Source organism: Rhinatrema bivittatum, chromosome 1 (assembly GCF_901001135.1).
Source record: "Rhinatrema bivittatum chromosome 1, aRhiBiv1.1, whole genome shotgun sequence".
In the NCBI taxonomy this organism is placed as follows: Eukaryota; Metazoa; Chordata; class Amphibia; order Gymnophiona; family Rhinatrematidae; genus Rhinatrema; species Rhinatrema bivittatum.
The window spans coordinates 212,314,329-212,340,926 of NC_042615.1; the positions used below are offsets into that span (position 1 = coordinate 212,314,329).

General features: G+C 43.7%; 1 protein-coding gene across 4 annotated transcripts in view; it reads left to right on the forward strand.

Annotated features, from left to right (window-relative positions):
- The window catches only part of KIAA0232 (KIAA0232 ortholog), a 294,375-nt gene extending 272,047 nt beyond the window's left edge, over positions 1–22,328 (forward strand). For 3 of the 4 annotated variants that reach the window (XM_029591550.1, XM_029591572.1, XM_029591562.1), the window contains one exon: positions 19,686–22,328. In XM_029591550.1, coding sequence (XP_029447410.1) covers positions 19,686–19,865 — 180 coding nt within the window. In that variant the 3' untranslated portion in view covers positions 19,866–22,328. The remainder of the gene's footprint in view (positions 1–19,685) is intronic. The other variant, XM_029591556.1, reaches the window with a different exon arrangement.
- The last annotated feature ends 4,270 nt before the right edge of the window (positions 22,329–26,598 follow it).

Consider the following 26,598-nt stretch of genomic DNA (forward strand, 5'->3'; position numbering starts at 1 on the left):
TTTCTATGTTAATGACTAGCTCTATTTGGTTTAGTAGCTGTTTAATGATTTCAAGGTACATGATTGCTAGGTTTAGTGTTTTTTCCAGTGAGTCTTCGATTGGTAGTAGTATTTGAATATCATTGGCATATATGTAGTGTATGATACCCAGGCCAGCTAGGAGATGGCACAGTGGAATTAGGTAGATATTAAAGAATGTGGTGGAGAGTGCTGATCGTTGTGGTACTCCAGTTACTAGATTTTTTTTCTGACATGTTTTTGATTTGAACTTGATAACATCTGTTACTTAGGTATGATCTGAACCAGGCTTTAGTTTTTTCCTTTAATCCAATTTCGTCAAGTCTTTTTAGCAGTATGTCATGATTTACTGTGTCAAAGGCAGAGGATAGGTCGAGCATTAGAAGGATGTGATGTTTACCATTGTCAAAACCTCTCATTATGCTATCAGTCAATGAGAGTAGTAAGGTTTCTGTGCTGTAATGTTTGAGAAACCCGTGCCCTGAGGGGTACAGTATATTATTGTCTAGGTGTTCAGCTAGTTGTTTTTGAATGATTTTTTCTATTAATTTTGCAATTAGTGGAAGATTTGAGACTGGTCTGTAGTTACTCAGTATAAGTGGGTCACTGTTTTTTTTCTTTATTATTGGTTTAATTATTGCTCCTTTCAGGTTATCTGGTAGGGATCCTTCCTCTAAGGAGAGGTTTATGATTTTTGTTAATGTGGGGGAGACTGTTTGCTAATTTGTTTGTCATTTGTTGGTAGGGTGTCAATTATATGTGGGGCTGGGTTTATCTTTTTTAGCATAGCTTCTACTTCAGGTTCTGTTTCCTCAAATATGGACCAATGTGCACTCTCTTATGTGCATTTTGATTTCTTGTTTTGTTGTGTTTGGAATTTTGGTTTTAAGGTTTCTAATTTTGTCATTGAAGTACTGAGCTATTTCATTACATTTGTTTTCAGGTAACGCTGTGGGAGCTTCTGTTGTATCGTTGGTAAGGTTTTTGAGTATGGTGAATAATGTTCTAGGATTATTTGAAAATTTTTCAATTTTTGATCTATAGTATTGTTTTTTTTTGCATCAAGGATTGTTTGTTTGTAGTAGGCTAGGTGTTTTCTATATCTATTTAGGTTTTAATTTGTTTTGTGTTTTTTCCAGTCTTTTTCTTTTTTCTCAGATTTTGCTTTGTTTCTTTTCTTTTGGTTGTACCATGGGTTTGTTTGATTTGGTTCTCTGAGTGTGTTTCATTGGGTTAATTTCATCTGCTAGTTTGTGCGTTGTTTCTATCCATGTTTTTGTTGCTGAGTGGCAATCCTTAAACTCAAATTCTTTTAGTTTTTCGTCTAATTCGTTTCCTAATGTTTCAATGTTAAATGGCGGTCGATACTTAAATTCTATTGGTTCCGTTCTATGTTTTACCTGGGGCCTAGTATATTTAATGGTGGATTGTATTAGAAAATGGTCGGACCATGGAATTTGTGAGTAATTTGTTTTAATGTGTTCTAAGAAACTACTATTTATGAATGTCAGGTCGAGGGAGTATCCTCCTTTGTGCATTGGTTTGTCTGAAATTAAGGTGAACCCTAGGGCTGTCATTATGTCCATTAAGGTTCGGCAGGTGTTTGATAAAGGGTGTACATCCATATGTAAATTGAAATCTCCTAACACTATTGTGGGTTTTGTTGTATTTAAGTGTGTTGTGAAGAATTCTATTAGCGGTGATATATTTAGTTCAAGGAGCTTTGGAGGGCAGTAAATGAGACACATTTGTATGTTGAAGGTTTCAAACATAGCAATTTCATGGTTTGTAGGGGGTGTTACGGGTAGTAGTTTACATTTAAGATTTTTTTCAGTTATTAGTAGGAGTCTGCATCCTCTCTTGTTTGCTCAGGGAATTGAGAATACATCTTAGTTCTTGTGTGCGATTTGGTTTTTTAAAACTGTCAGATTTTTTTAGCCAGGACTCTGTTATTGCAAGGAAGTTGGGTTTGATGTCAGAGTAGATCCGTAATGATCGGGAATTTCTTGGTTATGGCTTGTGCATTTACTAGTTGGAAGGTGATCATTAGTAGGTTTAAATCTCCATTGTTTGTTTTTGGTTCTTTTGATTTGTATTAGGTTGTTTGTATAGTTTTTGTTGCTTTGTATTTTACTTTGTCTTTGTAGTTTAGTGTCTTTTTTGCCGTACTTACCTTTACTTAGGCAGACTGTAATTGTTTGTGTTACCTGTTCTTCTCTCTTGTTGTCCATGTTTGGTGATCTGTGGTGGTTCAGCAAGAGTTTCTTGTTCTCTGGGAGTTCTAGGGATGTACGAAGGGGGGCTGCCCCTTTGTCGCGCTCCTTTGGCGCATGGTGCCTCCGGGTCGGGCTCCACTTTTAAATGCCTCCCTTTTGGTGCGCTTCCGTCGACGGTGACGTCAGCAGCGTTGCCAAAGGGGAGGGGCGTGGGCTGCTCTTCCAGGTCCATCAGGGCCGTGCGATCCGGGGCCGCGGCATCTGTTGGGAGAAAAGAAAAAGGAAGAGAAAAGAGAGACAGGAGAGAGATGTTAGTATGGCACAGTTCCTGTGGGCTAGAGAGAGGGGCTTGGTAGCTGTAGTGAGGAGCGAGTGGGAGATGCTGCCACTTGATTGGGCCTCTGTGTCAGCTAAGGCAGTCGTGGGCGGTAGCACCGCTCCTTCTCCGGGTCGGGCTCCGCTTTAAATGCCTCCCTTTTGGCGCACTTCCGACGTCTGTGATGTCAGCAGCGTCACCAAAGGGGAGGGGCTGCTCTTCCGGAATCAGTTGTCTGGCACACCTTTTGCAATCACCATTTTCTCTGTCAGGTTCCTTTTTTATATAATTGTTAATTAGCATGAGCGCAAAAATAGACACAGGATTGTATACACAAAATTTTCAAATTTTTCTCCCGTAAACCCCCCTTCCCACCCTCCATACATGACAAACAAAAGAACAATTGCAGATTGGGATTCAGCAAAAACTAAACAGTAATATCATATAGATTTAAGAAATTTGTAAAAAGCTATACATCTTCTTTGTGATTGGGTTCAAAGTCTGCAAAAAAGGTCTCCACACAGCAAGATAAACATTTTTTGCTTTTTCTGTTTTTATATCTGAAGTTTTATATTCCAAAGTCATCAAATCAAACATTTGGGATTTCCACATCTCGAAATTGGGTGGAAATGAATATAACCATCGTATAAGGATACAGCATTTCTCCAGTAATCAAGCCTTGACAAGTACATATTTATGAACCTTTCCCATCCCTGTTTTCTGAGGTACATGATGTAGTATGACAAAGCCTCTATCTGAGCGTTGGCTTTTTAGTCCTACTAAGAAATGAATATTTATAGTCCAGAATGACTATTCAGACAATTCCATAAACAGTGAACTAAAGTAGCAGATGGCATTGAACACTTTCTGCATTGATCAGAGCTATTTATATTCATACGTCTCGCTCGTACAAGAGAAATTCTACATAAGAAACAGAATTGTATTGTAATTCATGTAATACAGTTTCTGTGTATTTGTACATAATAGTCATACAGGTTCCCATACTTCATCTAAGTCAACTTTTAAATCATTTTGCCATACTGCCACCAAGGCTTCCAATGTAGTATGAGTATCTAAATTGTGTAAAAATATATATAAAATACAGAATATCTGTTTGTGACACATTCACACATAGGCATTAAAAGCAGGAGACACTAAAGGAAGCTTCCCTTTACTTGTAATGGCTGTGATGCAACTGTGAATTTGCAAATAAAAAAAAATTGCCATGAAACCTAAGATCTGTTGACTATATGTTAGTGTGAATCTTTAGTGTTTCTTTATTTAGAAAATCTCCCAATAAATTACATTCCCCTCTGCCCTCTGAGAGAATGGACTACTGAAAAAACTTGGATTACCAGTCAGAGCTAACAAAAGAGATACTGAGATAGTAACCAAACTTACCCCTAAGCATCTTCCATGTTCTGCCTGTCCTATAAGACCCAAGGGGACCTCTTCCCTCCACGTATGTAATAGAAACCGTAAGTCAAAAGGTATATAACTTTTACTCGCAACCAAAAGATCCATATAATCACTATTACACAGCAACCAATCACCCAGAATTATCATATTTCCTAGCATGTAGCAGATGGACTCAGAACCAATGGGTATAGTGTACTCGTGCTAGCAGTTGGAGACGGATCAGATTTCAATCTGACGTCAGCCCCTAGTACATATACCCCTGCAGGAAGTGCAGATACCCAGTATTTTCCGTCTCCATAGCAGTTAGGAGCTATCTGCACGCTCTCCGAGCGTTGGAACCAAATTTAAAGAAGAAAATTCTATTGAAGACGAGCCCCGCACTCCTGCGGTGATACCCTTGGGTCCCTCCCCCAGTCGAGATTCCCGAGCTGATTTCCGTGATCCCTCGGAGGTGAGCCTCGGTCCGGCGGTCGAATCGCGACTTATAGCCCCCGAGCGAGAGGAGTTCGGGCGCGGCTGAGAGGCAGCGGGTGCACCCTCAAAAGCGGCGGTGAAGGTAGTTGCCCTCTCCCCCCCCCCGCAGCCGGAGACCACCTGGGTCGAGACCGGGAAGCACCGAAGATAAGGTAAGGTAGAAATCTTTACTTGTACCGGTCTCCGAGGATTGAGGACGAGCTCAGGCCATAGGCCGAAGCCAGCACCACCGGGTTGATTCGCCCTAGCAGGGCCAGACTCCAGCATTTCCAAGGGCCTTCCCACGTGGAGACCCTCCGAGCTAGTTGCCATCTTGCCCGCATGGTCGCCGTCGCCATCTTGGCCTTATTCTCGCCGTTCACATCGCCGCCCGGCCGAGCGCACAAAATTACCTGTGCGCACAAACCTACTTCTGCGCGTAAGTTATACGCACAAGAACCCTTCGTCGCACTCGACTACCCACGCGCACATCCCGGGTTAAGCACTCAGATACGCGCACAAACCCCGGCTAAGTGCACAGATACGCATGCATGCGGCCAGGCGCTCAGGAGCGAAACATGTACACGCAGGCAACCTCGACACCTCCAATAGCGGAAGTAAAATCCCTAAGCCTCTGCTCAGCATGCCCAGAGCCAGGAAGCCGATGCCTTATGCGCCCAATGCGAGGAGGCCCTGGGAGATCCACCACAGGCTCAGTCTCGCCCAGGGCCGGGGACTAGCTCTTCAGGGGGCTCCCTGGAGCTAGCAACCCCCAGCAGGACTCCCTCTCAGCCGGAGGCTCCCAGGGAAGCAGCGCCACTCAATGTGGACCCCTCGTCTATTTCTTGGGTGGAACTCTTCAAGGGGATTCACGCCTTTGTCCGAATGCAAACGGATTCCCGGGCGAACCAACCACATACGTCGCAGGAGGACCCCTATGCTCCAGGCCCCTCAAGACCTAGGCATAGGCTTTTACCGCCAAGTAGTCCCACCTTCGGGGGTACGGACATCTCAGAAGAAGAAGTCGAACCCCTAGAAGAAGGAGAACTCTCCCCCCCCCCCCACCCCCCCCCGGGGACAGAACCCCACCGAACCATGAGACGATTCTTCACAAGGGAGGAGCTCCCGGATCTGGTCTCCCAATGCCTGGCGGAACTGGCGATTCCGGATTCAGAAACCCAGGGGGATCCCGAGGAGAACCCATTTCTGGAAGGCCTTCGACAGACCTCCCATCATTTCCCGCTCTTGCGAGCCGCTCAACAGCTAATTGACCTGGAATGAAACACCCCAGAGTCTGCCTTTAAAGGGGGGCGGGCCTTGGCCAGCTTGTACCCCCTGGATCCAGCAACCAAAGACATGCTCGCTTGCCCTAGAGTGATGCCATGGTCTGTGCAGTCTCCAAGCTCACCACCATTCCGGTAGAGGGAGGAGCAGCACTCAAGGACATGCATGACCGGCGGCTAGAAGCCATGCTTAAACAGTCATTTGACGTGGCCGCTATGTCTCTTCAGATTGCGGCCTGCTGCACCGTGGTGACACGTGCCTGCTTATCCCAGGCCAGGAACGGCACCCCGGGAGATATCCTAGACCCAGCGCTATCCTTTCTAATGGATGCAGCCTCAGACCTATTACGCACAGTGGCCAGAGGAGTATCATCGGCGGTGGCGGCCAGGAGACAGCTCTGGCTCAGAAGCTGGTCGGCCGACCCATCTTCCAAAACACGCCTCACAAGGATGCCCTTCAAAGGAACACTTCTGTTCAGCAGTGATATAGAAAAGATGGCGGGTAAATGGGGCGAATCCCCAGTAACGCGCCTTCCGGAAGACAAGTCAAGGAGAGCCCAGCGACAGCCTTCCAGGGGCAGAAGTTCGCAGGGCTTCAACCCATACAGGAGCAGCTACCAGGTGCCCCGCCCTCCGGGCAGGAACCAGTCCTTTCGGAACAAGCACAACAAGAGGGGAAACAGCTCGGGCTCAGGGCCCGGCCGCGCTCCGCAATGAGAATCAGCCGACCCATCCAAGGGAAGCCATAGGGGGCAGACTGGCCCTATTCTACCAAAGATGGGTCGAGATAACTTCGGACAAGTGGGTTCTAGCCATCATCCGGGAAGGGTACTACCTGGACTTCATATGCACCCCCCCGGACAAGTTTGTGGAGTGCCCCTGCCATGACCCCACCAAAAAGGCGGCAGTGGAAGTTACACTGGCCAGGCTACTGAACCTCGAGGCCATAACTCCGGTACCTCAGGAGACAAACTCTGGTCATTATTCTATATATTTTCTCGTTCCCAAGAAAGAGGGAACGTTCCGACCAATCCTGGACCTCAAATCCGTAAACCGATACCTGAAGGTCCCCCGCTTCCGCATGGAAACCCTAAGATCCGTAATAAAGGCAATACAGCCGGGAGAGTTCCTCACCTCCCTGGACCTGTCAGAGGCGTACCTGCACATCCCAATTCATCAGGAACACCAGCGTTACCTACGTTTCAAGATCCTGGGCCATCACTACCAGTTCCGGGCCCTACCCTTCGGTCTAGCCACAGCACCACGGATGTTCACCAAGGTGATAGTGGTAGTGGCGGCAATACTGCAGAAGGAAGGAGTCCTCGTACACCCTTACTTGGACGACTGGCTGATCAGGGCAAAGTCACCAGAGGAAAGCATCCAATCAACCAACAGTCAAGTCTCTACTGGAGAGCCTCGGATGGGTGGTCAACACGAACAAGAGTTCCCTGCAGCCCTCACAATGGTTGGAGTACCTGGGGGTCCACTTCGACACCAAGGAAGACAGTCAGCCTGACTCCCACAAGGAGATCAAAACTGTGGAACCGGTTGCAATCCTTGATGAGCGACCCTCGCCCCACGGCATGGGATTACCTGCAGGCCCTAGGGCTGATGGCATCCACACTGGAAGGTGTCCCCTGGGCGAGGGCCCACATGAGGCCTCTACAACACTCACTGCTGTCCCGTTGGAACCCACGGTCGCACAACTACACCATACGCTTAGCCCTCCCAGGCACAGTTCGGACCAAACCACACTGGTGGCTGCAGCCCAGCCACAGGAACAGAGGCTCAAGACTATCATCCCCAACCTGGACTCTGCTAACTACAGATGCCAGCCTATGGGGATGGGGAGCACACTGCAAGGAATTAACCTCCCAAGGGCAGTGGAACACAGAAGAGGCAGGATGGAACATCAATCGCCTAGAAGCGCGGGCAGTCACTCGCCTGCCTGCGCTTCGCCCAAAGACTCCGAGGCAGAGCGGTCAGGGTGATGTCCGACAACGCCACAACGGTTGCCTACATCAACAGACAAGGGGGAACCAGAAGCCAACAGGTGTCACTGGAGATAAACCCACTGATGGCATGGGCGGAAGCAAATCTACAGGAGATCTCCACCGCCCACATCGCTGGGAAGGACAACATCACAGCGGACTTCCTCAGCAGAGAAAGTCTAGACCCAGGAGAATGGAAGCTGTCTCCCGCAGCCTTCCAGATGATAGTAAACCGTTGGGGAACACCAGAAATGGACCTTCTGGCGAAGAGAACCAACGCCCAAGTACCCAGATATTTCAGCCGCAAGCGGGATCTACAATCCCAAGGGATCGATGCCCTGGGGCAGGCCTGGCCACGGGGGACCCTACTATACGCCTTCCCGCCGTGGACCCTCTTGGGCACAATCATTCACAAGATACAGCTACACAAGGGACTAGTTCTTCTGGTGGCCCCGGATCGGCCAAGAAGACAGTTTTACGCAGACATGAGAAGACTGCTGGCAGGGAACCCTCTACCCCTGCCCCCTCTCAGGGACCTGCTACAACAGGGTCCGATCTTCCATGAGGACCCAGCTCAATTCTCTCTTACAGTCTGGCCATTGAGAGGGCTCGCCTGAAGAAGAGCGGATACTCGGGGGCGGTAATAGACACCCTCCTCCGAGCACGCAAGTTCTCCACACCATTAACATCCATAAGGATCTGGAGAATATTTGAAGCCTGGTGCGAAGATCACGACATCAAGACATGTTCACTTAAAGTTCCCGTGATGCTGGAGTTCCTACAGAGCGGACTCCAAAAAAGACTGTCCCTCAACTCCATCAAGGTACAGGTGGCATCACTGGCATGCTTCGGCACCAGGGGCGAGAGCGATAGCCTAGCCTCTCACCCGGATGTGTCACGCTTCCTGAAAGGAGTCACACATTCGTCCACCTCTGAAGTGGCCGGCACCTCTATGGAATCTCAACCTCGTCTTGGACTTCCTATCGGGAACCACCTTCAGACCTCTTCAAGGGCTATTACTCCATCAGCTGACCCTGAAGATTGTCTTCCTACTGTCAGTTTGTTCAGCGCGACGCATATCTGAACTACAAGCACTGTCTTGCCGTGAACCCTTTCTTAGGTTCACTCCGGGATCCATCCAGCTGCGCACGGTACCGTGATTCCTTCCCAAAGTGGTCTCCCACTTCCATCTGAACCAGACCATCTCGCTCCCGTCAGCGGGAGCCCTGAAGAATTCGGAAGAAGCCCGTTGTCTGCGTCACCTCAACGTTGGCAGAATCCTTTCCAGATACCTGGAAATGTCAGAACGCGTACGGAAGACGGACCACCTTTTCGTCCTTCACAGCGGGAAAAGACTAGGGGAAGCAGCCTCGCAGGCAACCATAGCCCGATGGATCAAGGAAGTCATCAAGGCGGCCTACGTAGAAGCAGGGAAACCTCCACCTCTACAGATCAAGGCCCATTCGACCAGAGCCCAGGCAGCATCCTGGGCAGAAACAAGAATGTCACCCGCCGAGATTTGCAGGGCAGCGACATGGTCCTCCATCCATATCTTCTCCAGATTCTACCGTCTGGATGTTCAGGCCCGGGAGGACACGGTATTTGCAAGGGCAATACTGAGTGGGTCACAGGCAGCCTCCCACCCGGTTCGGAAGTAGCTTTTATACATCAAATTGGTTCTGAGTCCATCTGCTACACGCTAGGAAATGGAGAAATTACTTACCTGATAATTTCGTTTTCCTTAGTGTAGACAGATGGACTCAGCAGCCCGCCTTTGGCTGCTGTCACGCATGGTATTGCAAATGATTCAAGGGTAAGCCTCCTTTTTGTTTACCTAGGTCTCCACCCGGCTGGGTGTCGACACTTTCCGGTTGAGCTCCCTGGCGGTCTGCAGCTATACTCAATCGACCAGTTCAAATTAATCCAGTTAATCAAGTTATAACGTTTATATTGTTACGAAGTTATACAAGTTAATCAAATTAACCAATCGGTCAGTCAAACATATATCCACAATGCTTTGCAAGGAAGAATATGAGGATCTGCACTTACTGCAGGGGTATATGTACTAGGGGCTAATGTCAGATTGAAATCTGATCAGTCTCCAACTGCTAGCACGAGTACACTATACCCATTGGTTCTGAGTCCATCTGTCTACTCTAAGGAAAACGAAATTATCAGGTAAGTAATTTCTCCATTGCTGGCAAAATTATAATATCGAAAAATTGGAAATTCCATGTTCCCCCTCCTCTCTAGGTAACATTAATCTTGATAAGGATATTGGGCCTCTTTTCTGCACCATAAAAATTGGGTGCAAAGTGTTTGTTTTCCTAAAGACAGTCCTCAGCCATTGGAACAGAAGTAGTTGCATAAAATAATTTGGGTAATATTTTAACAAGTGCAACCCTACCTTGTAAAGATAATGGGAATGTCATCCAGCTATCTATACATTGTTGAAATTTTAATCACAGTTTGGGATCTCTATAAATTTGAAAGCCTAAATATGAGTTCCCATTTCCACTGTAGAGGAAAGCCCGACAACTCAATTTCAGAGTGTCCGAGATACCATCTCAGTTTTAAGTAAGCTAAGTTTGAAACCAGGTGCTTGGCCATATTGTGTTATGGCATTCAAGGATAAAGGGAGAGAAGTTGAGGCATGTGATGGTGAAAATTTTGCTTTTTGCAGATGATCTTTTCTCCCTACCAATTGGAATACCATGAATTCCTCCAGTAGTGTTCAGCAAATACACCAATGGCTCCAATGATAATATAAAGTGCAGAGGTGACAATGGGTAACGTTACCTGGTGCCTCTTATTAAGGGAAAACTGTCAGATACCCATTGGTCAAAACTCTAGCAGTAGTGTTAGTATATAAAATGTTAATAGCATCAAATATCCAACCCTGAACCATATTTGAATAATGTTAATTTCTAGAACTCCTGAGCAAATACCTTTTCCACATGACATCCAACCAATAAAGGATCATTCACCACAACTTGGTGACATGCCTCCAATGACAATAAAACCTTTTAAATATTCTTAGTAGATCTTCTCCACACAAAACCTCTTGATGTTTGATTATCAAAGAAGGGATAACAAACTTCAAGCTATTGGCCAAGATCTTAGCATATAACTTAATGTAAATATTAAGAAGTGATATTGGATGACAACTGGCAGGATATGAAGGATCTTTCCCACTTTTATGAATCACTGTAATAATCACTTCTCCAAAAGTGAAAGGTAACTGAATACGCAGGGAGCAGATTAAACAGTGCACAAAAATCTTTCCCCCATGTAGTCGATAAGATTTTTGAAAAAGCTAGCATCCAGGCCATCTGGTCCTGGCACTTTAAAGTTGGGAAATTCTTCTATTGCCCTTCGTATTTCAGGTAATATAATTTCAGTTTCTGTGCTGCCTGAACAGATATTACTGGCAGGGGAATGTTCCATGACAATTCTTTACATTTCCCCTCCTCCAAAACAGAGCCAGTATATAAATTAGCAATACATTTTCTAAATACTCTTGTATCAGAAGGGTGCATCCAAAGCTTCCCATTGCTATCATATGAGGAGGGGATAAAATGTGATGTCCTTTGACCCTCAAACAAGTTTAGCTAACAGCTTCCCTACCGTATTGTCATATAGATAAACTGTTTGAAAGAAGTGATTGTGTGACATGCTCCAGTGTGTAAAAGCTCATGTATGGTTTGTTGCACCTGTTAAAATTTTTCTTGATCATTAGGGAATTGTGCAGTTTGCCAAGGTCTCTTAAGCCGCTGCAACTGTCTACCTAAGTTCAGTATATTTTGATTCAAGATCTTTCTTATGAGCTACATACCCTATAAATTTGCCCTGTATAACTACCTTAGATGCCTCCCAAAATAGGAGGGGATTAGATCTGTGTTCCTCATTACATTACGAATATAACTTCCACTTTTATTCCAAGATCTGCCTGTTTCTCTGGTAAACTCAATTCCAAATTTCTATATCCACCCATCTAGATTTAGGGAACAACTCTGAGATAGCAAATAATCAGCGCAAGTTTGAGTAGTATGAGCTCTTACCTGAATTGTAAAATCAATGACGAATAGATTTAGAGCTTGTCAAGCATCTAAAAGTTTCAAATTGTAGCACAGAAATTCTATTCCTCTGTTTCCCCAATCCATTATTGGTACAACATGGGATTCCGTCAATCACTGGGTCGACAATACATTTGATCCCCAAGAATAACAGGATAATTACCCAACTCTGATATGTTGGATACAAAAGAAACAAAAAAGGAATGAGTATAAGAGTTGGGTGCATAGGCAGAAACAAGAATCACCTTAGAGCCCTAAAGCTTCCCAGATAAAATAAATCTATCTACCTTCCAGATCAATAATAGATGTACACAATTTAAAAGAAGTATTTTTTTGTTGACTAATATTGCCACCCCTCTACTCTTTGAAGTGCCTGTAGCTGAGAATACCTGAGCCACCCAATGTCTTCTCAATTTCTAATGATCTTTTTCAGATATATGCATCTCCTGCAACATTGCTATATTAATCAAGGTGTTTTAGATGACTAAGGACCTTCTCACATTTAATAAGCATTCCCAGACCTGACACATTCCATGATATAATGTAAAGCATTTAAGAAATCTTAGAAAGAAAAACCTGGGGAGGCCTTCTGCTATCCCTTAGTGGCCGAATAAATTTGTTTAAGATGGCCATCTTGCCCAAATGGTTGTATCTTTTCCAAAATTTACCAATTTGGTTGTTACGAAGGGATCTGAATTCCTTAAATTCTTCCATTCGCCGATTTATTTGGCGGGGTCATAAACCCGGGTACGTTTCTCCTGGTTGCAGTTGCCCCTGGGAAGAGGAGGCCTGGGACTTCCAGATATGGCCTTTTACAATTTAGCCTGTAACCTGCGGGTCATTCGAGATTGGTTGTTAAATCAATCCCATTTTACCCCATTGGCCTTTGATGAAGCAGTAATGAACCCCCGTAGTCCACAATATCTCTTACAACCATCTGCCACACTCCTTTCCTCCTTTTTCTCTAAATTGGCGCTGCTCAAACCCATTCATCTATCTTGGGTGCAGCTAACCCAAAGGTTGGGAATTAATAAACAGTGTGCTTATTTTCTCCCCATTGTAGGGAATGATGAATTTTCACCTGGCTCCCAATCACGCTCTTTCAGGGAATGGTTAGCCAAGGGGGTTCAATATCTGGGGCACTTGCTCACTCCTGAAGGTTAGATATTAAATTGGGCAGACTTCGCCAGTCTTTATGAATTGGGGCGAGCTATATCTTTCCCTACCTGCAAATCTGACATTATATTGCTGCTTTACCAGAGGTCTCTAAACTTCCTGAAGTGTTCTTGGCTTTGGACCAGGTGTTCCAGTTTACAGGTTCAAAGATACCCTCGTTGTCTACTTATTATAAATATCTTCGTCAGAAGACGTGGACGGATATCACTGCCACGCTGGCATCTCGATGGACCCAAGACGGGGACTTTGAAATGACTCCTTTAATATTGCAACGCTGCTCCCGACAGGTATCCAGGATCTCGAATACTATATATTATAGAGTTACAATTTAAATTTTTAAGCTGCGCATATGTATCCCCTCAGGTGGCGTGCCAATTGACCTTACAGTCCTCCGCGTCATGTCTATGGTGCCCTTATAAGGTGGGCACCTTATCACATGTTTTTTGGTCCTGCCCTCTGGTAAGTCGTTTTTGGCGCAGAGTGGCTGAGTATTTAGCAGACCTTTTAGATGTGGCCTTTCCCATTTCCCCAATGTGGTTGTTATTTGGCTGCATTTCCCCTATTCGGATTCGAGATCCTGGATCGCGTCTTCTTTTACAAAAAGCGGGTTTGGTGGGAAAAAGGTGATCCTATCCACTTGGCGCTCCGCACACCCTCCTTCCTATTGGGCTTGGAGAAATCACTTTCATGCACTTATGGAGATGGAAAATATGGCGTCCTGTCACACTCCGCGTCGAAGACGATGGTTTCTTCAGATTTGGCAAGCTTATAATACAGCACCTATCACCTCGTGCCCATAGTTTGGTTGTGAACGACTGACTTCCGGTTGGACTGGCAGTACCAATAGCCATTTTTCTTTCACCTTTGTCTCTTTATTTTAATTTGGATTCATATTATATGCTGATTGATTTGGGACTGGAATTGGGTGGGTGAAATAAGGGGACTTGGGACTGTTTGGAGGGGAGGGAATCATATGTTGCTGTTGGAGTTTTTACCTACAGTTTGGTTATATTCTATTGATGATGGGTCAGAACAAACCCCACTTCTGTTGTGTCGATATTTCAGTTGTATGAACAAAACCAATAAAAAATTGTTTGACTATAAAAAAAAAAAAAAAAAAAAAAGAAATCTTAGAAAGAAAACCCAAATGTTTCTGAAAAGAACCACTTGTCCCATGACAAGCAGCGGTTCTCTTCTGAGAATAAGGGAGCCCACATCTAAAACAAAACATTTTCCCCATCCTATTCAAACATACATCCAATCTGCACAGAAGAAAATGTGTTTAACCATATCCTCTCCCCAGTCATGTAGAAGTGTAATCAGTGCGAATTTCCATTCCCCCCCCCCCCCACACACACACCAACTCCACATCATTTCTCCCCTCCCATCCCAGATCTCCAAAAAAAAAAACCTGCATGGCTCAGAATCTTCTGAGCAAGGGGTCATCTAGACATGTATAGGTATTATCCCCATTTTCTATAACTCCAGATTAGCCAAATAAAATATTCTAATGCAAACAGCAGAAAATTTAAAAAGAAAAAAAAAGTTAAACCAAACAAAAATTAGACATAAATAATAATAAAACATAATGAAACCAAATAGAGTTTTTAGTCTCTTGAACAGTCAAGCTTGAGGAAACTGTTTCCTGGCATGCGCCAAGCACATAGAACCGGAATCTTAAAATTTGCAAGTTAAAATGTCATCAACCACAGCCAGTGTTCACAGTGTCAAAGTCATCATGAGACAGGCAAGGGTAAACAGAACTTCTCCCTGATATATATCAGATGGAGGCAAAATTCGGCTGCGTGTCAAAATTCCTTCTCGCTGCCAGGAAAAATATAACTGAAAAAATGCAAAAAAAAACCAGCAGTGTTGTCAACATAAAGCTTTCAAAAGACCACAAAAGAATAGTGATGAATCCAATTTGATGTAGCTTCTTTAAACAGTCAATCTTGGTAAGACTACATTCCGGCATGAGTCCAATGCAGCCAAATTCCATCCGTATCACAAATTGCCTCTTCAGTATCATAGAACTGGAAATCAGATAAAAGCAAAATCGCCTGTCATAATTTTTCTTGACAGCGTGAAGGAATTTTATAACTGAAAAAGTTTAAAATGCAGTAAGGTCGCCCACATAAATAACCTTCAAGGGACCAAAACAGAATTAGCTGGTAGCATAGTCTCACCACATATCTTCCAAGAACTTCCATAAAAGGTGCAACAAATGTATAAAATGAAAATCATGTCATCCAATTCCCGAATTTAGGCTTGGTAAGGCCTGTTTGTCGCTTTGCATCAATGGCAGACTTGAACAATTTCATCTTCCTAGCATTCCAAATTCTTAATCACACAGGATATTGAACCTAATATCTTTTAACTAATTCCGTGCACAATGCATGAAACACTTCTCGTTTAGCGATTACCGCAGCTGTAAAGTTCTGAAAAATATATCTTTTGTCCTTGAGAGAGATTCCAGTGCTTTAGATATGCTTGTTTACTGGCTAGCTCCAGAATCCTGAGTTCTCAAGGAAACCACCTTTCCATTAAATCTGGCAGTTCTGAGTCTGTTACCAACTCACTTATTCCCACAAAGCACATGTTATTTTGATAAGACCTGTTTTCTAGGTAATCTATTTTTAACCCGTATTCCGCTATTAAAAGTGTAAAACTTTAGTTTGTAGTCCAATCGTATAATCTTCTAGGAAGGAAATCCTGCCTTCATTGCAGAAATGTGATTGCCAGTATCCAAAATAGTAGTCTTGAGTTCACCAATTTCATTGGCAACAAGATCAGTCTCTAGAGCTGCATCTACTGCGTCAGTTATATTTACCATCATAAGGTCCTGAGCAGGCTATTGCATATCTCCAGCATTCACCATTTTTCCTTCCTGTATCTTGCTTTTGTGTGTGTTTGTTTGTTTTTTTGCCAACACGTGTGACCATTCCCTGAGGCATCCTCACTATTTAAAATCTTTTCTATACCGTCGCTGTTATATACCATCGCAACGGTTTACATGTAGGCACATAAATTAAAGTAGGTGAGATGTGAACTTATAGTACATTCTAACAGGTGCCACAATAGGTTCAGTTACAATATATTAAAATAATACAGTCTATTGTTTAGTGAAAACGGTCATGTCCAGGTGTGCCTGTAAGGTACTATTCACAGATAAAATACATAATCTTTGTGTTTTACAATTACGTTTGATTTGAAATAGTTGTTAGACTATTTTAATGCACATTCTGAGAATAGTGCTGTGTGCTGGTGCTTTTCTGCCTATTCTTGTTTATTTTCTATTCTCCGGTCTCTTTATAAAAAGCTTGTTTAAAAAGCCATGTGTTTAAACTTTTCTTAAAGGTTTTGAGATCCCTTTGTACTCTGTTCTCTAGAGGCATTGTGTTCCAAAGTGTGGGGCCTGCTAAATAAGGCCCTTTCTCTCACTTGGATTAGTTTTGCTGTCTTTACTGAAGGAATGGTTAAAAGTGCTTTGTTTGCTGAACGAAGGTTTCTGTGTGGGACGTGTACTCGTAGTGCTGTGTTTAGCCAGTCCAATTTTTCATCATGTATTAGTTTATGTATGGTACATAAGACTTTGTATTTTATTCTACGTTCAATAGATAGCCAATGCAATTCAGCTAGGGTTTGTTATATGGTCCCTCCTTCTTTTTCTGGTTAGTATTCTAGCTGCTGTGTGTTGAAGTATTTGAAGTGGCCTTACTGTTGTATTCGGGAGTCCTAGTAAAAGTGCATTACAGTAGTCAGTGCTGGAGAAAGCTAGTGCCTGAAGTACTGTTTTGAAATCAGCTGGTGTTAGTAGTGGTTTTAGTCTTGTGAGGATCATGAGCTTTGCATAGCCTTCTTTTACTTTTAGCGATGTGTTTTAGGTTGATTTCGGGGTCCATTATTCCAAGGTTCTGTACTTTTTCAGCTAGTTCAATTTTCTGGTTGTTTTTGCGTATTATTGGTGTTTGAATGATTTTGATATTTTTTCGTTCTAAGTGTAGAAATTATGTTTTTTCAATGTTAATCACAAGTTCCATTTGGTTTAGCAGTTTTTATTATGTCTAGGTACATGTTAGCTAGGTTTAACGTTTTCTCTATTGTGTCCTCGATTGGTAGAATTATTTGAATATCGTCTGCATAAATGTAGTGTATGATTCCCAATCCTGCTAGTAGATGGCATAAGGGCAGCATGTATATGTTGAAGAGGGTTGTAGACAGGGCTGATCCCTGCAGTACTCCTGTTTGCTCATTAGGTAATGTGGCATTGTATGAAAAAAAAGGGCTAATCCAATCACTGAAAGGGGTATAAAATCAACCCAGAGCTCACTCAATGGGCAGCTAGCTCAGCTCTTGTGATCCCCTGTCGGATACATTTTTACATTCCAGTCAGTACTAAGCCTAGGGGTTCATCTCATTCAGAATCTCAGCGTGAAAATGCACATCACCTAGGTGGTAAGAACCTCATTCATGTATCTGTGCCAGATCCGCCAACTATACAACTATCTCAATAAGCACAATCTAGCCACAGTGAGCCATGCACTTATCACCAGCAAAATTGACTACTACACGTCTCTATTCAACAGCATCTCAATATAATATGAAGCGCCTCTAGCTTCTACAGAGTACAACTGTGAGTATTCTGGTAGATACCAACACAGCAGACCACATAAAACCTATACTATATCAGTTACATTGGCTTATATTTGAAAGCTGGATAAAGTTCAAAGCACTCTGTTTAGTCTTCAATTGCATGAACAGATAAGCCCCAGAATACCTTTCTCAACTTCTCTTATCGATCTGCCCAGTTAGCTATTCTTTCCACCCTTCCGCTAGCCTCTGCCAAACTATCCTAGACTAGACTTCGGGCCTTCAGCCGCTGTGCACCAAAAATCTGGAACATGTTACCATTAACCCTACCAGTAGATATGTGGAGAAGCAATAACACACAAGTAACATTAACAGTCAAAAGAGTGTGCTAGATCCAATTTGCATCAGTCTGCAGACAATGATGCCTTAAGAGAAATAATCCCTCTATTTCAAATTGCTGAACAGGCAAGTCAAAAAGACTTAGAGAAGCAGTACAGTCCATTTTCAAATACTGCTTGGGTCCGCTGACACAGGCTGCATCAGGAGGGACAGGATAGACCACAAAGGTTTTAGAAATAATCATGCACACGTAATCTGCAATAAGTAGAGATACGTAGTAAGGGCAATTTGGAAAAATAATAAAAGGATTATTTTTCTTAAGGCATCATTGTCTGCAGATTGATGCAAATTAGATCTAGCACAATCTTTCTACGGTTTGTTACATTATCCCCTACACCTTTAGACCTGCTCCTCATTTTCAGAAAAAATCTAAAGTATGGCTTTTTATCCAGGCCTTCTTTGCTGAAACCTTCTGCCCGTTGACCTAATTACTTACCGTATTTTTCGCTCCATAAAACGCACCTGACCATAAGATGCACCTAGGATTCAGAGGGGGAAAATTTAAAAAAAAAAAAAAAAATTTGTGCTAAACAGGCTCTGTCCCCGGGCATCTGTGCACCTTATGGAGCAAATTAGAGGAGTGCATAACATTTTTTTTTTCTTCCCATTTTGTTTTCGGGTCTGGGGAGGGCCATTTCGGTCCATTCCCCAGATCAGAAAACTTTTGTCTTTCTAATTCTGTGGGAATCCACCCCCCCCCCCCCCAAAAAAAAAAAAACCCCATCCCAACACTTTAACAACCCCCACCCTCCTGACCCCCCCAAGACCTGCCAAATTAATTAAATACAACCCCCCACCATCCTGACCCCTCCCCAAGATCTTCCAAATTAATTTACTACAACTCCCCCCCAAGACCTTCCAAAAGTTCCTGGTGGTCCAGCAGGGGTCCAGGAGCGGTCCGGGAGTGATCTCCTGGACTTGGGCCGTCGGCTGCCAGCAATCAAAATGGCGCCGAGGGCCCTTTGCCCTTACTATGTCACAGGGGCTACCACTGGCATTGGTCGAACCCAGTGACATAGTAAGGGCAAAGGGCCGTCGGCGCCATTTTGATTGCTGGCAGCCGACGGCCCAAATCTAGGAGATCGCTCCCGGACCCCCGCTGGACCACCAGGGACTTATGGCAGGTCTTGGAGGGTTCAGGAGGGTGGGGGGTTGTAGTAAATTAATTTGGAAGGTCTGGGGGGGTCAGGAGGGGGCGGGGGTTTTGTTAGATTTTAATTTTTTTTTATATTCGCTCCATAAGAGACACAGACATTTTCCCCCCACTTTTGGGGGGAAAAAAGTGCGTCTTATGGAGTGAAAAATATGGTAACTTAAGTAAAACCACAAGTTACCCATGTTTGTATTATCCCAACTATGAATCAGAATCTAATTGTACAACTAATTCCAATAGTATTTTCTGGCTTTAAATCTGTTGTAATCTGCTTTAGAGCCATTCTTGATTTAAAAAAAAAAGTGTAGAATATCAAATGCTAATAAATATAATAAATTGGTCATTTTTTTGTTTCACTGGAAAAGAATGTTTAAGATTTTAAAATTAATTTTACTTTTCTCTTTTTCACTTTTTTTAAAAGTTTGTGTTTGCTTCTGTTCACCAGCTTGAGCTTTTTGGAGAGTTAGCTAATAAATCAAATAAGAATTCAGGTCATGAATTGTCACTGTGGCCTCAAGGCAAAACATAATGTAAATATATATTGTAGCTGTTTAGAAATTATTTAACATTTTCCTTTTTTTTTGTTTGTCCTTAGGCATCTACAATGTATGAAGCCAGGTGTGTAGGAGAAAGGAACTCTGGAGGCAAAGCAAATGGCTTCAGGAAGAAGATATATTCTAGCGATAGCTCTAGCTCTGATGATACAGCTCCAGAAGGTGGAAATGAATGGGCTGGGCAATGTGAAGAGGATCTTTTTTCTCGAACTCATCTGTAAAACTGTGTATTAATAGTACAGATGGTTTTAAAAGTAAGGAAATGGGAAAACACTTTTGCGGGTCTGTTACTCTAAAACAACAACTTTGTTTCCTCTTCAGTAAACTGATTCAGATGTGTATTTATCTTTCTATTCTTGCTAATTTCATAGTTGGGAATAATCTTGTTCAAGATATTTTTTTATTATTTCACAACCTTAAAATTCTTGGCTATTTGAATTAGAGTAGATTGTGTTGTCCAATCAGGAATGAATGTGCATGTGCTTGTCTTACTATCACTGCTTTTTTGCATCTAAACTGCAATTATTTTCACCTGTAAATGTAGCCCTACCACAATTACTGTTGTCTTAGCATTGTAGTATCTACAGCTACTTCAGCTATTCAGAGACTTTCGCTTTTGGCACATAGGCATTATTCTATAAGAACTGGGAGATAAATACTTAACACTGTAATTTTTTGTCAGTGCCTTTCTGAATGCAGTGAGACATTATGAAGAACTTGTCTAGTCTTCACTGAAAAAAATTTAATGTAACTTTGAAGTAGGAACCACAGGGTTGTGCTTTAGAGACTTGCAGAATACTGTTTTTCTGTCCTATATGTTCCTCAATGACGAATGGATACTAGTTTGTAATAATCTTGCTAACTGAAGGAGCCAAGGATTTTTTTTTTTTATTTGGAGGCAATGTGGGTTTGAATTTTTTTTCCTTTTCTTTTGTGATTTTGTTATATTGAAATGTATTAAGAAACTACACACATGCAAAAAAAAAAGTGCTATTGAAGTGGTATGTGTGGTTTGTTGTGACACCTATAACAAGGAGCATCTTGTCTTATTGCATATTAATGCATTAATACATAATATAGAAAAGTATCACATATGTGATATTAAATAGTTCAAATTATCTAAGGTCTGGAGTGTATTTTTTTTAATCTTTTTTTTTTTTTTTTTTTTTTTTTTTAAATCTATATGCAGTGGATCAGTCCACTTGAAAAATCCTGTGGCTGCTGCAGTTAGCTGCTGTTGTGGCTGTAATTTAGTAAATCTTGTATTTCATTTTGTGCTTGAGAGAATGTTAAGGGGAAGTTCTGTGTGTGGGGGAGGGAGGGTTAGGGGAATAAATTTTTTCAGGGTGTGATTGCAGTAATGATTGTTGCTTTTGTGACTTAAGTTTGATTTTGTTTAAAATAGATAATACATCTTCAAGATATAATTGTACAAAACTATCAACTCCTTGTGCTTCTAACACATTATGCAAAATGAACAAGCCAGGAGGAGCAATATTTGAAAATCTAAACATAAGGGTTTTTTTTCTTTAACCAACTTGTTTAAAAATTATTCTGTACAATAGCAGCATGTCTATAACATACAGAAGTGCAGAAAGTGAATTGTTGACTTGGAATAGCTTAATTATGAAAGGCAATAAAATCTCCTGTGAATTTATGGGTGTTTGAAATTGTGGGCTGACCTGGCTTTAAAATATATTCTTTACTGGAGGAGAAAGTGGAAATGAATGGGTTGGACTAATTGGTTCTGTTGCCTTTTCTTAATGATTACAAAAATAAGAAAAATAAGATCTGAAGTCTAACACGAGTAGTTTATGTAAAAACTTACTGTTGAAACCCTAACGCATATTGTTTTATTTGTTGTGTCCAAGGACATTATTGTAATTCAATAAAATGCATTGTTAGGGATTTTATTCAGACAAAACTTTTGACACTTTAATTTTTTTCTAAATATTTATTTACAGACCTCTGAGAGGGATTTTGTATTTACTTTCTTCTGGAGCTTCCTAAAGGGGTTGTTTAGCACCTGCACTGAAAGAAAATATCTGACATGAACGTAAAAGGACTTCCAATATTCCAGTTTGCAAAAATAACCAAAATGAAGGCTGATTGAAACTTAAAACAAAGTAATAATTAAATGGGCGTTTTTCAAACACAACAGTCACCTCAGTTTATTTTGGATAGAGCTGCTTTAGCAAGAAAGCGCTCAACAGGAAAAGAGGCTGATTTGAGTTACAGCATAATGTAACATTCCAGCATCTTGGTAGGATTGGGTTGTGGGAGGGGTGAGGAGAAAATGAAATGGTATATAAATGGACTTGGGCAATAACAAATTATGTCTTTACCTGTTTCCATCGTTAAATGACTAAATTTCACAAGCTTTCAGCACAAGTTGAAGTGTGGTTTTTATATTTCTTTTTCTGTATGGATAGACACACAAATGCATTAAAGGTAGGCAAAACGCTGAATGCACTGTGGTATGAAGCGCATTGCATATCCATAGCACTGAGATGATCAGTTTTCCATTCCTGGGCTGAAATTGTTTCTGGTTTGGTTTTTTTTTTGTTTTGTTTTTTTGTTTTTTGCTTTACGTGGTTGTATTCTGATTTCATGCACACCAGATTAACTGATTTTTTTTGTTTTGTTTTCTTGTGGAGTTAACACCAAATAAACATTTAAAAACAGTTTGTGTGTGTATATTGTGCATTTGCATGAAAGCACATCACATTCAAAATATAACTAGAAAAATGAATCCCACCTCTTAAAAATTAGAAGAAAATGGATCACTGTGGAACCAATACACTTTCTCTTCTAAGATAGGCATTGTGGCAATTAACTCAGGATACTGTTCCAAGGTTTAGGAAACTGCTTTGATACTGAAAGTTAAAATAATAAAAGCCAGAGCTAATACCAGAATACTTTAAACAGCAAAAAAAACCAACTTTGTTTATGCCGTTCTTGGTCCCATTGAATTTGGGATTGAGTAATTTTTGTATCAGATATACCTTGCCTCACTCATAGTTCCCAAGTTACCAGAATGTTCCCCTTAGGTATATAAATCATTGATTCTCAGTCTGTCTAGTTAAACCAAGCTTTTAGAACAGGGTTCAATTTTATTTCACTTTATTCTCTGGAAAAAAAAAATCTGAAGCACACTGAGAGGACCAGAGGTGTGACTCATAGGTGTTAGGTTGGTATAACTGGTGCAGACTAGGGATGGCAATGCTCTGGGGTTACCACTTTCAATTCTGTAGTGGCTCCAGAGCTAAGACTCTCAGCTCCAGACTGCTCCAGGAACTTCAGTTCAGGCTTTGGAACAGCTCCAAATTGCTGCACCAACTCTGGAGCCATAGGGGGAAAGTATTTAAAAAAAATTGGTTATTATAATAATCTTAATGCTTTCTAACTGTTACTGTATAATAAATATCCCAAGATAATTATGCATTTGAGTGAAAAAAGATATTTGAAAACTGTTCAACTTGAATTTATCTAACAAGTCAGCAACTGTGCCATAATAGGGGTGGGAAAGTGATTATACTTCAAACTTCACACAAACTACATTTGTTTGACAACTTCATATTTCCTAGCTTGTAGCAGATGGACTCAGGACCAATGGGTATAGTGTGCTCCTGATAGCAGTTGGAGATGGGCTCAGATTTCAATCTGACGTCAGCACTACATATTAGGGATGTGAATTGTGTCCTCGATCGTCTTAACGATCGATTTCGGCTGGGAGGGGGAGGGAATCGTATTGTTGCCGTTTGGGGGGGTAAAATATCGTGAAAAATCGTGAAAAATCGAAAAATCGCAAAACCGGCACATTAAAACCCCCTAAAACCCACCCCCGACCCTTTAAATTAAATCCCCCACCCTCCCGAACCCCCCCAAATGACTTAAATAACCTGCGGGTCCAGCGGCGGTCCGGAACGGCAGCGGTCCGGAACGGGCTCCTGCTCCTGAATCTTGTTGTCTTCAGCCGGCGCCATTTTCCAAAATGGCGCCGAAAAATGGCGGCGGCCATAGACGAACACGATTGGACGGCAGGAGGTCCTTCCGGACCCCCGCTGGACTTTTGGCAAGTCTCGTGGGGGTCAGGAGGCCCCCCACAAGCTGGCCAAAAGTTCCTGGAGGTCCAGCGGGGGTCAGGGAGCGATTTCCCGCCGCGAATCGTTTTCGTACGGAAAATGGCGCCGGCAGGAGATCGACTGCAGGAGGTCGTTCAGCGAGGGTTCCGGCGCCTCGCTGAACAACCTCCTGCAGTCGATCTCCTGCCGGCGCCATTTTCCGTACGGAAACGATTCGCGGCGGGAAATCGCTCCCTGACCCCCGCTGGACCTCCAGGAACTTTTGGCCAGCTTGTGGGGGGCCTCCTGACCCCCACGAGACTTGCCAAAAGTCCAGCGGGGGTCCGGAAGGACCTCCTGCCGTCCAATCGTGTTCGTCTATGGCCGCCGCCATTTTTCGGCGCCATTTTGGAAAATGGCGCCGGCTGAAGACAACAAGATTCAGGAGCAGGAGCCCGTTCCGGACCGCTGCCGTTCCGGACCGCCGCTGGACCCGCAGGTTATTTAAGTCATTTGGGGGGGGTTCGGGAGGGTGGGGGATTTAATTTAAAGGGTCGGGGGTGGGTTTTAGGGGGTTTTAGTGTGCCGGCTCACGATTCTAACGATTTATAACGATAAATCGTTATAATCTCTATTGTATTGTGTTCCATAACGGTTTAAGACGATATTAAAATTATCGGACGATAATTTTAATCGTCCTAAAACGATTCACATCCCTACTACATATACCGGTGCACAAGGCTTTGCACTCCAGTTTTTTCCATCTCCATAGCAGTTCGGAATTTCAACAGGGCCACCAGCGGCACAACCACAACCCCCGCCAGTGGTCCAGAACCTCCCAGGCCCCTCCCGGCCTCCACCAGATTAGCCTCCCCTTAGGGGACACAGATAATTCAGAGGAGGAATCAGAACCTCTGGAAGAGGAGGAACTCCCTCCAGGAACGGAACCATATTGCACCATGATGTGCTTTTTCCCAAAAGACGAATTATCAGATCTCGTAGCCACGAGTCTGAAGGCATTGGCCATCCCGGACCATGCAACTCAGAGTCCAATGCGAGCCCATTCCTGGCCAGGCTCCGCCAGACCTCACACCATTTCCCTACAATACAGGCCGTACAACAACTGATTGACCTGGAATGGGACGCTCCAGAGGCCACCTTTAAGGGAGGTCAAGCCCTAGAAGCTCTCTACCCCTTGGACCCCACAATGAAGGAACTCCTGAGGCTTCCCATGGTCGACGCCCTGGTCTGCGTCACCACAAAGCACACTATCATACCAGTCGAGGGAGGAGCTTCACTCAAGGATACCAATGACAGACGGCAGGAATCTATCCTCAAGCAGTCTTACGATGTATCAGCTGTGACCCTACAGATCGCTGCCTGCTGCGCTGCGGTATTATGTGCCTGCCTGGCTATGACCAGGGATGCAACTATACCAATCAAAGCATTAGACCCAGCAATATCATTCCTCACGGATGTGACCTCAGACCTGGTACGCACCTCAGCCAGGAGCTTCTCATCCATAGTGGCAGCCAGAAGACAGCTCTGGCTCCGAAGCTGGTCAGCTGACGCGACCTCTAAGACAAGGCTCACGAGAATGCCCTTTAGAGGAATACTCCTATTCGGAAGCAACTTGGACAAATTAGCCGACAAATGGGGCAAGTACCCAATCTACCAGAGGACAGGAACAAGAGGAACCAACGCCCCTCTCCCCAGGCACCCAAAGGCAGAGGATCCCAGCACTATAGACCATACAAAAACACTTACCAAGCCCCCTGTCCCGCCGGCAAGGGGCAGTCCTTTCGGAACAGACACAACAAAAGAGGAGCCAGCTCGGGACCAGGCCACAGCCACAACATGCAATGAGAATCAGCAGGACCCATCTACAGGAAGAGATCATAGGGGGCAGGCTTGCCCTACTCTATCAAAGATGGGTCGAAATAACATCGGAGAATTGGGTCCTATCCATCATCCGAGAGGGATACTACCTGGACTTCCACAGCATCCCCCCGGACAAATTTGTGATTTCTCCGTGCCACGACCCCTCCAAGAGAAAGGCAGTGGAAACCACACTATCATAACTACTCGCCCTAAAGGCAATAACACCGGTGCCCACGCACCAACAAAATTCTGGGCACTATTCCATCTACTTCATCGTGCCCAAGAAAAAGGGAACATTCCGGCCCATACTGGACCTCAAGACAGTCAATCGGTACCTGAAGGTACCCTGCTTCCACGTGGAAACCCTGCGTTCGGTCATAAAGGCGGTACAACCGGGAGAATTCCTGACCTCCCTGGATCTGTCAGAAGCCTATCTCCACATTCCAATCCATTGCCTCCATCAGCGTTTCCTACGCTTTGCGATATTAGGCCATCACAACCAGTTCCAGGCCCTACCGTTCGGGCTGGCTATGGCTCCCCGAACGTTCACAAAGATCATGGAGGGAGTAGCGGCGACACTGAGGAAAGAAGGGATCCTCATGCACCCATACCTGGACGATTGGCTGATCAGAGCGAAATCGCCAGAGGAAAGCCATCAAGCAACCACCAGAGTCATGGAACTACTGCAGAACCTTGGGTCGGTCGTCAACACACCCAAGAGCCACCTGCACCCTTCCCAATCCCTAGAGTACTTGGGAGTCCGGTTTGACACCAAATGGAACAAAGTCACCCTTCCCCCTACAAGGAGAAGGAGATAGATGGAACAACTACAAGCATTGTTGAACTCCACTCTCCCAACGGCATGGGACTATCTCCAAGTCCTCGGACTCTTGGCATCAACCATAGAAGTCGTCCCGTAGGCAAGGGCCCAAATGCGGCCCCTACAACATTCCCTACTGTCATGCTAAGACCCGATGTCTCAGAACTACTCCACCCCCTCTCCAGCTAC